Genomic DNA, 16,940 nt, shown 5'->3' on the forward strand with positions numbered 1-16,940 from the left:
ATTGACAGGCGGATTGGTGCAGCGGCTGCAGTAATGCGGTCGTTGTATCGGTCCGTCGTGGTGAAGAGAGAGCTGAGCCGAAAGGCGAAGCTCTCGATTTACCGGTCAATCTACGTTCCTACCCTCACCTATGGTCATGAACTTTGGGTCATGACCGAAAGAATAAGATCCCGGATACAAGCGGCCGAAATGAGCTTCCTCCGCAGGGTGGGGGTGCGCTCCCTTAGAGATAGGGTGAGGAGCTCCGTCACACGGGAGGAGCTCGGAGTAGAGCCGCTGCTCCTCCACATCGAGAGGAGCCAGTTGAGGTGGCTTGGGCATCTGTATCGGATGTCCCCTGGACGCCTCCCTCGGGAGGTGTTCCAGGCATGCCCCACCGGGAGGAGACCCCGAGGAAGACCCAGGACACGCTGGAGTGACTATGTCACCCGGCTGGCCTGGGAACGCCTTGGGGTCCTCCTGGAGGAGCTAGGGGAAGTGTCCGGGGAGAGAGAAGTCTGGGCGTCCCTGCTCAGGCAGCTGCCCCCGCGACCCGGTCCCGGATAAGCGGAAGACAATGGATGGATGGATGTATATAATAAAATGAAAGATAATGCAAGAAAAATAATGCAATGACAGCAATTACAGAAATTGTGTTCTATTACAGCCCACTCCACTGGTCGAAAAAAATGCAGATGAGAGACTGAGCCTATTTCTCACGTGATTTATTAACTTCATAAACATGAATTGATGGTCTCAATATCTAGTTTCATGTCTTCAATACAGCATAGTCTTCATTGAGTATTATGCTCCAGTTTAAAGTGAAATTGACTCTAAACTTTACAGACTTTACATTGGCTTTGCATGAATTCAGACTGAGAATCAAAGAGTATCGTGTGTGAGGAGAGTTCTACAGCTCTTTCATCAAAAGACAACTTATGTAAAGCTGCATTTAAGATGAATATCTGTGAGTGTGGGCCCTTCTGTGTCTACTGTGCATGGCTGTGTCTGTATATATATCAATACAGAGGACTGTTTGTACAGTACATGCATTGTCATGCCTGCGCAAGAACTGACGACAGTATGTTTGTGTGCATGACGTCACAATGTGTCACCTGCACACCTGTACACCTGTCCCCATTGGCTCTCTGCTGGATCATCTTTAGGCCCTATATATTGCAGCCATGATTCCTATATGCTTTTTGGATGGCTGTCCCTGTATCTGTCCATGTCCCTGTATCTGTACCTGTAGCTGTATCTGCCCCTGATCCACAAGCAACCCCTTGTTCACATCTGCTCTCTCTCTCTCTCTCTCTCTCTCTCTCTCTCTCTCTCTCTCTCTCTCTCTCTCTCTCTCCCTACTGTATTAAGGTAGCACAGATGACATTTAAAGTATATTCATATTCTCCTTGAATGCATTCTAATGAGTCTGCATGGAACATATGAAGGGGAGCCAAATCTGAATGGCTCTAGGCCCACGAAAAGATTATTTTTTTGTTATCCTATTACACAGTTTGTGGGTTGGCAGGCACTCCTGATACCAAAATGTATGTGCACAAGCACTAAAGTGATTTTTTTCATGCAATGCCCATTGAATGTTATTACAAAGTTTTAAGAGCAACGTTGTGTTCAGTTTTTAATGTATGTTTGCCACTAGGGGGCAGCAAAGCTTCACATCTTCTACTTTTACTTTCTTCACCAGCTACGAGCTAACTTTGTTTCTCTGTTGTTTGGTGTTGGGCAGGAAGCACACTATGGGCTTAGCAGAGCTAGTTCATGGAAAAATAGTAGCCTGCTGCGGATGGAAATGAGATATGATGAATGACGATAGTGCTGAGACCTGAACCATCCATCCATCGTCTACCGCTTATCCTGTATTCAGGGTTGTGGGGGGTCTGGAGCCGATCCCAGCTGACATTGGGTTAAGGCAGGGTACACCCTGGACAGGACGCCAGTCTATCACAGGGCTGACATGAAGAGACTAACAGGTAACCAGTCTATCAGGGCTGACATGAAGAGACAGACAGGTAACCAGTCTATCAGGGCTGACATGAAGAGACAGACAGGTAACCAGTCTATCAGGGCTGACATGAAGAGACAGACAGGTAACCAGTCTATCAGGGCTTACATGTAGAGACAGACAGGTAACCAGTCTATCACAGGGCTGACATGTAGAGACAGACAGGTAACCAGTCTATCACAGGGCTGACATGTAGAGACAGACAGGTAACCAGTTTATCACAGCTGACATGTAGAGACAGACAGGTAACCAGTCTATCACAGGGCTGACATGTAGAGACAGACAGGTAACCAGTCTATCACAGGACATGTAGAGACAGACAGGTAACCAGTCTATCACAGGGCTGACATGTAGAGACAGACAGGTAACCAGTCTATCACAGGGCTGACTTGTAGAGACAGACAGGTAACCAGTCTATCACAGGGCTGACATGTAGAGACAGACAGGTAACCAGTCTATCAGGGCTGACATGAAGAGACAGACAGGTAACCAGTCTATCAGGGCTGACACGAAGAGACAGACAGGTAACCAGTCTATCAGGGCTGACATGAAGAGACAGACAGGTAACCAGTCTATCAGGGCTTACATGTAGAGACAGACAGGTAACCAGTCTATCACAGGGCTGACATGTAGAGACAGACAGGTAACCAGTCTATCACAGGGCTGACATGTAGAGACAGACAGGTAACCAGTCTATCACAGGGCTGACATGTAGAGACAGACAGGTAACCAGTTTATCACAGCTGACATGTAGAGACAGACAGGTAACCAGTCTATCACAGGGCTGACATGTAGAGACAGACAGGTAACCAGTCTATCACAGGGCTGACATGTAGAGACAGACAGGTAACCAGTCTATCACAGGGCTGACATGTAGAGACAGACAGGCAACCAGTCTATCACAGGGCTGACATGAAGAGACAGACAGGTAACCAGTCTATCACAGGGCTGACATGTAGAGACAGACAGGTAACCAGTCTATCACAGGGCTGACATGTAAAGACAGACAGGTAACCAGTTTATCACAGCTGACATGTAGAGACAGACAGGTAACCAGTCTATCACAGGGCTGACATGTAGAGACAGACAGGTAACCAGTCTATCACAGGACATGTAGAGACAGACAGGTAACCAGTCTATCACAGGACATGTAGAGACAGACAGGTAACCAGTCTATCACAAGACATGTAGAGACAGACAGGTGACCAGTCTATCACAGGACATGTAGAGACAGACAGGTGACCAGTCTATCACAGGGCTGACTTGTAGAGACAGACAGGTAACCAGTCTATCACAGGGCTGACATGTAGAGACAGACAGGTAACCAGTCTATCACAGGGCTGACATGAAGAGACAGACAGGTAACCAGTCTATCACAGGGCTGACTTGTAGAGACAGACAGGTAACCAGTCTATCACAGGGCTGACATGTAGAGACACACAGGTAACCAGTTTATCACAGCTGACATGTAGAGACAGACAGGTCCATCCTGCATGTCTTTGGACTGTGGGAGGAAGCCAGAGAACCCGGAGAGAACCCACGCTCACACGGGGAGAACATGCAAACTCCACACAGAAGGAACCCAAACCGGGGATCGAAACTGGGACCCTCTGGCTGTGAGGCAACAGTGCTACGCCACCGTGCAGCCCTGAGACCTCAACCATACAGTAAAAAGGCCATAAAATGAGACCATGATCTTAAAAGGGCAAGTAGAGCTGCAGAGGTGGTGATAATGACCTGTGGGTGTGTTATTACAAGCTAGGGACCACTTTCCTGCTGGTGACATTTAAATGAATGTCACTGAAAATATTGATTCCTGGGGTCTGATTGGATGCACAAGACTGCAGTTGAGTAAGTCATTATATCTGTATGTTATTGCACTCTCTGTGAGATTGTGTACTTGGCTGCTTCAAGTATGAACTATTATCAGCAATCTACAGTTTACTTTACTCCAATCTATATCCGAGCTGAACAGGGGACTTGCTGATTGCAGCATAAAGTTGTGCCACAACAGGAACAACAGAAATACACTATACTTAAGGTAAGAAAGGTAATTAAGAACACTGGAGGAGCAGAGGGGAGTGAAGGAGTATACATGCATGTGGAGATAAATGTTAAAGTAAGTGTGAGAGTGTGTGCGTGTGTGTGTGTGTGTGTGTGTGTGTGTGTGTGTGTGTGTGTGTGTCTGTGCGACCCGAACAGCATCTGTAGAATATAAACAAGTTACAAATAACATATTACATCACTTGTATCCTATCTTCATAATTAAACCCTGCACATAGGGATTTATTCTGGATAAATCCTGGTCATTATTTTTCATGTATTTATAAAAATGGGACAGCTTGACCTGACTCATATCCCTCAGAAATAAATACCCCAAATTAACCAGGAATAGCTCCTCACCCATAAGGTGTACCGGTATATGCATATTGCTGGTCTCCTTTGAAAAGTAAGAAGTGGAGGAAAATAAATCTATTATACACATTTCTATTACCATTCCTGAGTAAATGGAGACCAAGGAAAATAAGACTTATATCCTTGCCTTTTATAATATAATATTATTTTGAAGGCAGTATTATAATCAATATGATTAATAAAAAAAACATCAATGGATAATGATGCAACTAAATGTCTACTCTCATCTACAACTGGAACTGTACTTCTGATTAAAAGACACTGAAATACAACATTTATAATGCAATGTATACTCAGTATGTAACATATAGCTACAACATGGAGACTTTTACTTCAAAACACTATTTGATAACATAAATCTCCCCACAACATTGAAGTAGTGAAATATTACAATGCATACAATGTATATTGTATAAATATTGGTCATTATTTAAGTATGACTAAAGAGCTCTATGCTATAAGTAATATAAATGGAGAACCGTTCTCATTATATTCCTCTGGATCAGAGGATCAGAATTATGTCATATGTTGTTGCTCTCTATCGCCACCTGGTGGATATAACCAAGTCCTAAAAGTCAGATCTTGCTTTGAGCAGAAATGCCGTCTCAGCCTGTCTTCTCTCCCAACTAGTCTCTTTTGGCAAAACAGTGGAAGAGTACACTCTTTACAGTAGCTATTTTACAAGACGTTTGATATTAAAATGCATAAAAATCTGTACGTCATTTGGGAAAAAGAAAAGATCCCACGGACATCCTATTTTTTTTTTTATCTAATGCCTTCGCCAACTGACTTATCATTCTGAAACCATAACAACATATATTGACTCATTTTTAGTCCTGAAGAGTCCTAAAAAGAGAAGCCCCATAATAATACTTCAATCCATCCATCCACCGCTTATCCTGTATTCAGGGTCGCAGGGGGGCTGGAGCCGATCCCAGCTGTCATTGGGCGAAGGCAGGGTACACCCTGGACAGGTCGCCAGTCTATATATATATATATATATATATATATATGAATAATAATTCAATACTCTGTATGATTATAAGGCAAAAAGAAGAACATTTCGTCTATTGTAATGTAATTGAATAAACAACATATCATTTTAGGTTTTTTTAAATTGTCTCTGTCACTCTGATCTCCTTTCCTCCTCCTTTTCTACGTCTCTAACTCTCTTAACTCCATTCGTTTATCACTGAAAAAAATCTATATGTTCATAGTCAATATGCTAGTTGCTCACTGTGGCAACATGACTGAAGAAACATAACACGACACAAGCCATGACAATGTTAGGATGGACCTAGGTGGTATGGATACAGCCAGTAATAGAGCATGTGCTCCCATTGGTTTGCCAGCAGAGACTGAAGGGAAATGAAACATGAGATTTCAAGCTCCACCTTTCTACCTCATACAAATATAATTCAATACTTTCATTGTCCTATTCAATACGAACCATTGATTTGTTTTTGTCCCAGAAACAACTGAATACTGTACTGGAAATAGATCTTAGAATTGGATTGTTGTGTTTCAGGCATTTTTTAAATTTACGTAATACATTTACTCTGGCTAGCACTGTCGCCTCACAGTGAGAAGGTCCTGGGTTCGAGCCCCGGTCTGGGTTCCTTCTGTGTGGAGTTTGCATGTTTCTCCCTGTGTAAGCGTGGGTTCTCTCCGGGTTCTCCGGGTTCTCCAGCTTCCTCCCACAGTCCAAAGACATGCAGGATGGACCTGTCTGTCTCTACATGTCAGCCCAGTGATAGACTGGTTACCTGTCTGTCTCTACATGTCAGCCCTGTGATAGACTGGTTACCTGTCTGTCTCTACATGTCAGTGATAGATTGGTTACCTGTCTGTCTCTACATGTCAGCCCAGTGATAGACTGGTTACCTGTCTGTCTCTTCATGTCAGCCCAGTGATAGACTGGTTACCTGTCTGTCTCTACATGTCAGCCCTGTGATAGACTGGTTACCTGTCTGTCTCTACATGTCAGCCCTGTGATAGACTGGTTACCTGTCTGTCTCTACATGTCAGTGATAGATTGGTTACCTGTCTGTCTCTACATGTCAGCCCAGTGATAGACTGGTTACCTGTCTGTCTCTTCATGTCAGCCCAGTGATAGACTGGTTACCTGTCTGTCTCTACATGTCAGCCCTGTGATAGACTGGTTACCTGTCTGTCTCTACATGTCAGTGATAGATTGGTTACCTGTCTGTCTCTACATGTCAGCCCAGTGATAGACTGGTTACCTGTCTGTCTCTTCATGTCAGCCCAGTGATAGACTGGTTACCTGTCTGTCTCTACATGTCAGCCCTGTGATAGACTGGTTACCTGTCTGTCTCTACATGTCAGCCCTGTGATAGACTGGTTACCTGTCTGTCTCTACATGTCAGTGATAGATTGGTTACCTGTCTGTCTCTACATGTCAGCCCAGTGATAGACTGGTTACCTGTCTGTCTCTTCATGTCAGCCCTGTGATAGACTGGTTACCTGTCTGTCTCTTCATGTCAGCCCAGTGATAGACTGGTTACCTGTCTGTCTCTACATGTCAGCCCTGTGATAGACTGGTTACCTGTCTGTCTCTACATGTCAGTGATAGATTGGTTACCTGTCTGTCTCTACATGTCAGCCCAGTGATAGACTGGTTACCTGTCTGTCTCTTCATGTCAGCCCAGTGATAGACTGGTTACCTGTCTGTCTCTACATGTCAGCCCTGTGATAGACTGGTTACCTGTCTGTCTCTACATGTCAGCCCTGTGATAGACTGGTTACCTGTCTGTCTCTACATGTCAGTGATAGATTGGTTACCTGTCTGTCTCTACATGTCAGCCCAGTGATAGACTGGTTACCTGTCTGTCTCTTCATGTCAGCCCAGTGATAGACTGGTTACCTGTCTGTCTCTACATGTCAGCCCTGATAGACTTGTTACCTGTCTATACACTGGTCCCCCCCCCCCCACGCAACCCTGAATACAGGATAATGGATGGATTTACTCTGGCTAGTTTGTGTTTCCATGTGATTCAATTTGAGAATCATCTGCATTGTGTTGTTTTATTGATTTGCCAGTTCTCTGTATGCTCCGTTGAGATGAGAAATAACTTTACATGAAACACAGTATTCAGTAGAAAAAAAAGACTGAGACAAACAATCAAGCCCTAATTCCTGCAATGGAAACAAACAGTTTAAGATAGCAAACCCACTCAGGCGTTAATGCAGAGTAATGTGAAAGAAAATCATGTTGATTTTGAGACAGACTGGATCATTCAGTTCTAAAGCTGCTCTCGGTTCAGGTTCTGTGAGGACACGTTAACTGTTTGGAGCGTAGGGAGCATCCTGACTGCATCTGCTGGTCAATCTCCCTCTGCAAAAACGCAGGCCACCTGCATAACCTCAAACAGCTGCAACGTGATATGCAACGTGAGCTACCCTGTGGTGACAGAAATAACTGCACATTCAACAGGTGTCTGCTTTAGATTATTTCATATTTTTTTTTAGCATCATCTCAGCTCATTTTAGATACATTATCACGCAAGAAAGTATTCACATTTACGATTTACGATACACCAAAGCCTTGAATGTTTTCATGTCACGCAAGCAGCTGACATCGGAAATGCTTTTGATAAGACGTCACACCCCATTCACATATCAGAGGAGGTTTGTGCCACCAGATATGATTCACAACTGTGTAACCGATCAAAGGTTAACCTCTGATAACATATGGTGCTGGAGACTAAAGCCAATTCCAGTCAGTGTCAGCAACGGTGTTCGAGCAGGGGGAGGCTCAACTGAAAAAAAAAACTACAAAACAAAACAGATTACCTTCAATGTTTAAAATCAGCTATTTCTTTAAACCTCAAAACCTGATCATCAATATTACAGTCAGCCAGTCACCTGACTCAAAGGAGGAGAAACGTTCCTTAAATCCAGGGATAATAATTATAAGAGAATGAAAAATTTATAAAAATAAGAGTATACAGTAAGGTGCAATGGACCTGGCAGAAATCACTTGTAGGTTTGAATGAAACCATTTTTTGAGAATTTAAAAGACACATTTTTGGTATATTCAGGTATAATGCTTCACTGAGAAGAAGTCGCTGACAACTTTAATTACCAATGAGAACAGCTGGATTAACTGAACGTGTAATGTATTTATCATCATTGATAGTTACTTTATTAAATTTAGATGGTCAAATGCCTACAATTAAATATTCTCAAATCTTTGTTTTGACCATTTGATTGCTTGACTCTGAACCCCCCATCATCTCTCTCTCTCTCTCTCTCTCTCTCTCTCTCTCTCTTCCTCCCTCCCTCTCTGTGCTTGGTGTATGGCGCCCCCTCCTGTTGCTCTTAGTCCATTCACAATAATCGGAAGCATAATTGGCAGTACATTCTCAACATGAGTTTGATGCTTCCTGAAAAAGAAGGAACCATAGTTCACAGAGGACCCCCGGTGTTGTTATTCACCTCCTTTCTAGGTAACTGTGTTATTTCTTCACTCACTCTTCCCCCCCTGTTGACCCATTATTGGCAGATTAGAAGTCCTGTGAAGAAGATTCAGCTGTGAATGTGAGTAGCAGAATTTTGAACAGCCTCAAAAAAACTTTCTCTAAAAATCAGCGGGGGGAGGAGAGGAGTCAGAGGCCCTGTGGTTTGAATTTGTAGCCATAAATATCCTCCATGTCGATCTGTGGTCAGCATGCAAAGCAGGACAATTCTGAAAACTGTTATCTGTGGTCACTTGATTTCTGTACTTGTCATTTCATCATCAGCATCTCTCAACAAACTGCATCTGTATTATTATACTGTGGACAAAGAATTAATACACTAAAGATATTGTTCACATAATTTGTTGTCTAATTAGGTGTAACTTTGCAAAATAGTAAATTATTATATGAAGTCTAATGTTGACTCAATTTAAACACTACACATAGAAGTTTATTGTGATGTTGTCTTAAGTTATTAGATCTTTCTATATGTATTATCACATTTGACCAAGTGTATGTAAGTGTACGTAATGTATGTAACCTTGTGTTATATATATATATATATATATATATTAACGATATTTTAAGCTGTGTAACAACATTTACAACACACAATAGTTAATATGTAGCTTATAGTATATAAAGTTTTATTACAGAAAACTCCTGGGTCTCCTGCTTCTTGGACGGACGTGTGAATGCGCGCATGCGCTCTGCCGTCTCTGTCCGCCAGGGCGGTGATCTCTCTCTCTCTCTCTCTCTCTCTCTCTCTCTCTCTCTCTCTCTCTCTCTCTCTCTCTCTCTCTCTCTCTCTCTCACACACACACACACATACACGCGCGCGCGAGCGAGCGCGCACGCACACGCACACGCACACGCACACGCACACACACACACACACACACACACACAGACAATCTTTCTTTCAGTCCCTCTATCACTCTCTGGGAAAAACCCGAGCAGGAGGAAAGCAGCAGAAGGGGGTGGAGGCGGACTCCTTCTTATTCTTTTTCCGATACAGCGGCGGCGGCAAGATATTTAGGAAAATAAATTAAAAAAAATTCACGCACCAACCCCACCCCCCTCCGGTGCGGAACGGCAAGAAAAAACACACGGATGTGCCTCCGAAAGCGCGGCGGATACCACCCTCCGGACCTTATTAATGCCAAGATTGTGAGTATCTGATCGGCTGCAGAGGCGAGCATGAACGCGGGGAGGGGAGGGGTGCTGCTTCCAGTTCAATTCCCCCTTCCCTCGTCTTCAGTCAGCGGTGGGGCTTTTCCTCGCTCCGCGGTGTTCAGGAAAAGGTCGTTCTCCGTGATTCCTTCCCTCCCTTCCTCATTTCCTTTCTTAACTCCTTGATACCTTCTCTTAAGAACTGTAAGCAGACATGCAATGTTTTTTTGGTGGGGGGAGGAGGAGGAGAAATAGTCGAGCGAACCCATGTCTTGTCTTCTTTTCGTTTTTTTTCTGGTTATTTTAAACGTGTTTCTTAATGACACCAGCAGGGGTGTTTCAGTCCCGTGCTCAGTAGCTTAGCTGTTTGTTTGTTTCTTTTTTTTTGTTTTACATAAAAAAGGAAGAAAACACTAGCTGCTCATTAGTATTAAACTTAGAAAGGGCTCAAATGTATGTATTCGTTTATTTTAATTTTCTTCTTTTCTGTATGTTCTTTAAGTACATTCTTCAAGTCCTGTAGGTGAGTTTGAGGAGAAAATCAACAGAGAACTGACTGTTAGCTTAATGTTCGTAACTGTGAAGCCTCCGAGGCATGGTTCGTAGGGAAGAACGGGTTCAGTCGTAACACAGGTCAGCAATGCAAACAAGCATGCACGACACTTCAATTTTGTATCAAACTTCATTCATTGAAGTTAAATCTTAGTAAAACATTTGCAACATTTTTTGTTTCCGTAAATTGTCTGCACACTTTGACTAGACTGGGCTTAAACCTGTAGGCCTACATTCAAAAATGGAAGGGAGCTATTCCAGCTTGATTTTTTTTAGCTAATTCAGTTTGATACAATTCTTCTCTGGTAAAATTAAAATTGTAGCGGAGACTGGAGTTGTCCGGTTTCACCGATCCGGTTCGGTGTACGGGGCAAAGCTGGTTTGATTTATGCAAACCGGTTGAACTGGCATTTGTTTGTATGGCATGTTCTGGAATATTAAAAACATCAGCAGCATGCGCCGACAGCGTCACAACACTAAATCCAACTTGTATTGCATTAGTAATGACGTTTTGAAGACATGTTACTAGGCGACGCGCCACTGGAGCATTTAACAAGCTGAGAAGCCTTCATCCAAAGAAGATAAAAAGCTGGTAGTTGCTTGAACGAGGCCACCATTGTATGGATCAACATGTATATGATGCACACCACCTTTGCTTGCGGTTGAAGTGTCATGTAAATATGCAAGACAAAGCCAGTGTAACGGCCTCTCTGGTTCCGCAAAGCCGGGTCGCTTTGTAAAAAGAGACACTGTTGCGGTGTTTTGGAGCAACGCAAAAACTTTATAAACGGTGTCATCGGGTTATGTTTTTATTGTTACCACTGGTGCATTGCCAGAACTTTCCGGGTAAAACTCGCGCTCCAGAGTTTCTGTTCCATGTGCGCAATTAGCGGACACAAACAGCTGTTTGGGATTTTGAAACCGAACCGAACTCTCTGTACCGAAAAGGTTCGAGACTAATTACCATATGAGATAGACCGTATCGCCGGAGCAGCAGTTAGGAGTAGGGTTGGGCATCGTTTGGATTTTACCGATTCCGATCCCGATTCCGATCCTCTGTTTCGATTCCTGTTCTAAACGATTCTCGATTCCGATTCTTTGAGGTGCAGGTCAACAGGTCCAGTGTTGCCACAGTTACTTTGAAAAGTAGTACTCTTGACTTCACTTAACTTAAATAATTGTTTGCATATTGTAATGGCAGTAACATCATGAATGAACATTTTATGAATATTGAACCAGCATTAGAGCAGCAAGGAGTGTTTTTTATGGAAAGGATGAACACAGTCCTCAAGTATGAGCGGCGTGATGATGAAGGGAGGGGGCGGGGCCAGCAAGCAGCGAGACATTTCTCCACTAAACACTCAAGAGAGACTCCGTTCGCATTTCAGCACAGACTGAGTTAGCAGGAGCTCCGTGAAATCGAGAACTCGTCTTGTTTATTCACACGCTGCGCCTTTTCACCGTCACCGGGCGGGACCGGCTCTTTTAATGTGGTTGTGCCATGCTGTGACTCTAAATGTTTTTTCAAGTTTGACGTTGTATTCTTGAAAGTAGACAACACTTTGTTGTTAACACAGAGTGTACAACAAACCTTTATGTTGCCATCTTTTGCTGAGATGAAGTCGAAATAATGCTTGTATTTCCAGGTGGAAAATGCGTATCTCTCCCCCTCCATTGTTTACGTTTCTGCCGGTAAAGCCGACTACACGCGACCGTCCGTGAAGGGGTCGGCTAACATACGTCACCACCGAGACGCACGAAGAAAGCAGATCTTTTTTTTTACTGACAAAAATAGTAACGCGCCGTGTATTTGGATAAGTAACTTTAATCTGACTACTGGTTTGGCAATAGTAGCGCGTTAGACTACTCGTTACTGATCGTTCTATCGCGGAGTCTCCGCACGCCGGGCGGAGTAATACAAACAAACTAGTGCGAGCGGAGTAAAACAAACAAACTAGTGCGGACGTTTAAGAACCAAAAAAAAAAAGAATCGCAATTCCAACAGCTTCTTAACGGTTCCGGAACCGGAGGTTAGGATCCGGTTCCTATTTGGAACCGGATCTCGATGCCCAACCCTAGTTAGGAGTATGGCGAAGGCTAAGTTTCTGTAGCAAATGCTCTAGATAAAAATGAAATTCATAGTTCACAGAAAGGAGTTAAACAAACAGCGTGAGCGGAACTTTAGTCTGTCGCCCGTTTCACCATTGTTCTGCTTTCCCCAACGTTACATTTCAAGTCATGCGGGGCACTTGGTACCCCACAATCGATTCATTCGATATTTGAATATTGTATAATATTGTTGAATATTTGTTAATAGCCCTATTCAGTAGGTCCCTAAAATGGGATATAACAATCACTAACCCTTTTCTCTACTGATAGCCAATTATGATCCATCAATCATACATCAGTTCAGTTGTTGCCCTCACCTCAGCATACATATATTGCAAATGGCGTACGGCTAATTGTGTCTGGGTGCTTGTGATCTGTGGTTGTTGATTACTTGCGTCAAAGGTCAGACTGTGCATTCTGCGTTCAGCTCCTTGCAACGAACAATGACCAGCTTACCATGACAGTTTGGTAACAAATATACAATCGTTTCAGCTCTAGAATTTTTTTGTATTGGCTACCGGTGACAAATTGTTAGTCACCAAGTGCTGAACCATTGATATTTTTATTTTATTATCTGCAGCAGATTTTTTATCCAGCATATTTAGTAGGGATGGGTAAAAATATCGATTCAGCAATGCATTGCGATTCTTTTCCCCGCAATTCAATATCGATTCAGCCATTTTCTGAATCGATTCAAGCCCCTGGCCAGTGGGGGCGCTGTGACCGACACCCTCGTGTGATTTGCGCTGTACGGACGGGGGCCGCACTAGACCAAACTATTACAATATGGCGACCGGAGTGAGTACAGCGTTCACACCGGCCACGGAAGCGCCGCGAATAGGCGCGGAGGGTAGCCCGCTTCCTTTCGGCGCCCTTGTTAAGCGATAGTGTAGTTCACACCAGACACGGAGTGCCGCGAATAGGCCGCGCCGTGAAGCATTTCGGTGTCTGCTCTATTTTTTGCGCGTGCCGCGAGCGAACGCGTCAGTTCTGGCAGGAAATCACACAAAGAGACACGAGACAATCCGGTCAATTTTCTAAATAAAAGCAATTTTCAAAATAAAATACCGCGATTGACAAATGCGATCATATTTGTGTATCTCAACTCGCACTGGGAAACAGGAAGAGAAAATACATTTAATAAATGTGAAGAGTAGATAAACAAATATGTGCATTTCAACGGTATATCTGCACTACTACTGTCTACTACCATAGCTTCCGCGGCCGGTGTGAACCCGTTACATGCACTGTAGTTCAGTGTTTAAGCAATGTTCTGTTTTATCATGCCATGAGTTATACCACGGCTGTTCATAAGGCATGAAACTAAATAAATTATTTCAAAAAAATGATCTGGTACTCTTACTTGTGTATTTCTACTTGATACTGAATCGATATCGAAGCATTTCAATCAATATCAAATTGAATTGATATTGAATCGAATCGTGACCCAACGAATCGAAATCAAATCGAATCGTGAGATTCTAAACAATACCCAGCCCTAATATTTAGATAGACTTGACATTGGATGCGATTTTGACACATGAAACCCCTTTGGGAATCTTAGAAAATACATTGAGCTCTATAGCAATGCCACAGGCTATTTTCAAATAAATAGTGACATTTTACAGTAGATGCTGTTTGCATACATTTTTTACTTTGTAACAAAACCATAAACTCTGACAGGGTTATAGCCTTGCTCTAACCATATTACACAGACAATTCAACCCAGGCCCTAGTTTGTTCCGGGCAGATTCAATGACACATTTAAAAAGCTCCACCAGCTGACTTTTGGACCAGTTAAGACAAAGATATCACTGTGAGAGTTCTTTAATCTCCCTACAGTGTCTTTGCGGTTTGTGAGCTCATAGTGACCTTGTTGTACTTGATGGTATGTTTATGTATAAACTGACGCTATGAGGTTCCTACATGCTATTCCTAGGGCAGTCCAGTTACAGTCTATACGTTATCTTGTTTAGCACAGTGTACACTAGAACTAGGGATGCAAACATCGATTATCGATTAATTGTCGATAACAAATTACTCGATTAAAATAAATTAATTGCAATTAATTGCGTTTGAACCAGTAATTCCCCGCCTGTCCACGTGAGAGCACGCTTGACGCCAGACGTACTTGACGCACATGCGCGAACACAAGCAAAGCAGGGCTCTGACGACAACAACAACAAGACAACCGAGAAGCGGGACCCTGACAGCAGTGTTTCCCACACATTGACGAGACTATGGCGCACCGGCTCTAATGATGGGCCTAAACAGGAGGGCAGCAGCGCTTATTATAATGGGAATTCCTCGCGGCTGGTTTGGCTCATCAACGTTCTGTTTTCCCCCGTCGCCATGGCAAGGCATCTCCCGCGCCTACCCTCCCTCACATGTGCGAGTTTGACAGCGCATATAGCCCCGTTCACATACGTCGCTACTCGCCCGTCACTCGCTTTCTCGCTGAATTCTACTCGCTGGCAAAAAAAAATCACTGCCGCCAACGGCGAGTTCCAGCGGCAACTCTGTGGAACTCCTCTGTTGACGTCAACTGTCAATCATCTCTATTCTACATCTCGATTGGTACTCGCTTCACTCGCATCGCAGAAAGTTACATTATTTTCTCTCCGTCCCCGCCCACATCGCATCGCCTGTCCTGACCACATTCCGCTAGAACACATTCACATTCATTGACAGCTGTCGCTCAGAGATGGGCGAGTGGCGACGTATGTAAACGGGGTCAAAACCAAAACACCAAGGAAGGCTGAGGAATATTCACCCACTTATATTAATAATAATAATAATAATAATAATAATAGTCATAATAAACTAATAGTTTAAAGGCTCAGCACTGTGTTTTAGTCATTTTTGTTTTCATCTTTTCTTGAATGCTTAAACTCCTCAACCCCATTTAGTATGTCAACATTTGTATCAGTACCAGCAGTTTGGAAGAAATTGGTCAGTAATTGATATGTCATATTTTGGTTCTCAAAATTCACCAAATTGATGCATTAAAATGAAATTATTCAAAATATAATTAGCATTTTTCTTTATATCATAAGGAAGATAGCATTTTATGTTACGTATACAGTAGATAGAACCTATTCAGAGGGAAATTCAGCTTCTCAGAAGAATTGCCGCTTATCAATTAATCGATCATCGATCGATAAGATGAAACAACTATCGATTAATGAATTACTCGATAATTTGCATCCCTAACTAGAACGTTTAATATTTTTTTGGGGCCTAATAAAAGTTTCTTATTCATGACCATTTAATGTGTCACTTCTGATTAAGCATATTTAGGAGGAAGAGACACAAAAGCAGAAATTAGTGTGTTGCGTTAATGTTTACTAAAATTGAGCAGAAATGGTATTTTACAGCTAGTCCTTCCTTTCGGTCTCGTCACTGTTTCGTAAATGTCTTTTCAATCATACTGGACAGCGTAGGGTGAAAGTCTTGCACAGGAAGGTGCTTTTAAAGTAAAAAAATAAAGGTAGAAGGATGTATCAGACAGTTTTTGTAAGCAGGATCTCTCCTCTGTTTTCTATTTGGTGCTGGCTATCAAACCCCAATCTCCTTTTATCCTCACAAATCTTTGTGTTTAGAGGTCCTTTCTCCAGTCAGTTTCGAATTACACACAAAAAAATCCTCTTGAAAGAGAAGTGAGAATTGTTTGTAGGTGCTTCGTTAAGGTTCGATTTCCTGCGTGACTGAACAAACCCAGCTGAAGTTTGATTAAACAGCTTTAAACACATTTAGTGTGAAAAGATCTAAAAATCAGAGGCATCCACATTCCTCCACTATATGATCCCATTTTTGGTGGGCATTTTCCAACAGCAGGAGTTGTATGTTGCCTTACCATGGAAAACAGGATCAACAGTATCCTCTCTCAGAAATAGAAATCTCTACCAAATTTGGGGTAGAGAGTCCCAACCATGAGATTAAGAAACGCACCACCTCTATGCTGACTTAAACCCCATCAGGAGTCTCACAGTTTTTCCTTCTTCTTGTTGCCAGTTGGTACACGCTTCCTCTTCCTCAGTCTTTCTTCATTGTGTCTGTTGCTTACTTCCTCTTTTTTAAGTTGGTCATCGCCTTCTCTTCCTGCGTCTCTCTCTCTCTCTCCCTCTCTCGCTGTTTCACTATTTCTGTCTCCCACTTTTCAGTTTGTCTCTCTTTGTTTGTTTCTGTCTTTCTGTCTACATTGAATGGTGTGT

The 16,940-nt window shown here is 42.9% G+C and overlaps 1 protein-coding gene across 2 annotated transcripts in view; it reads left to right on the plus strand.

Moving 5' to 3' along the window:
• The first annotated feature begins 9,836 nt into the window (after positions 1 to 9,836).
• rgs19 (regulator of G protein signaling 19) overlaps positions 9,837 to 16,940 on the plus strand; it is a 41,098-nt gene continuing 33,994 nt past the window's right edge. For both annotated transcript variants that reach the window (XM_084016234.1, XM_084016233.1), the window contains exon 1: positions 9,837 to 10,062. Coding sequence is in view for 1 of the 2 variants with exons in the window: in XM_084016233.1 (XP_083872359.1) it covers positions 10,006 to 10,062 (57 nt within the window). In the remaining variant the exon portion in view is untranslated. The remainder of the gene's footprint in view (positions 10,063 to 16,940) is intronic.

Source organism: Eutrigla gurnardus, assembly GCF_963514095.1.
Source record: "Eutrigla gurnardus genome assembly, chromosome: 8".
Lineage (NCBI taxonomy): Eukaryota > Metazoa > Chordata > Actinopteri > Perciformes > Triglidae > Eutrigla > Eutrigla gurnardus.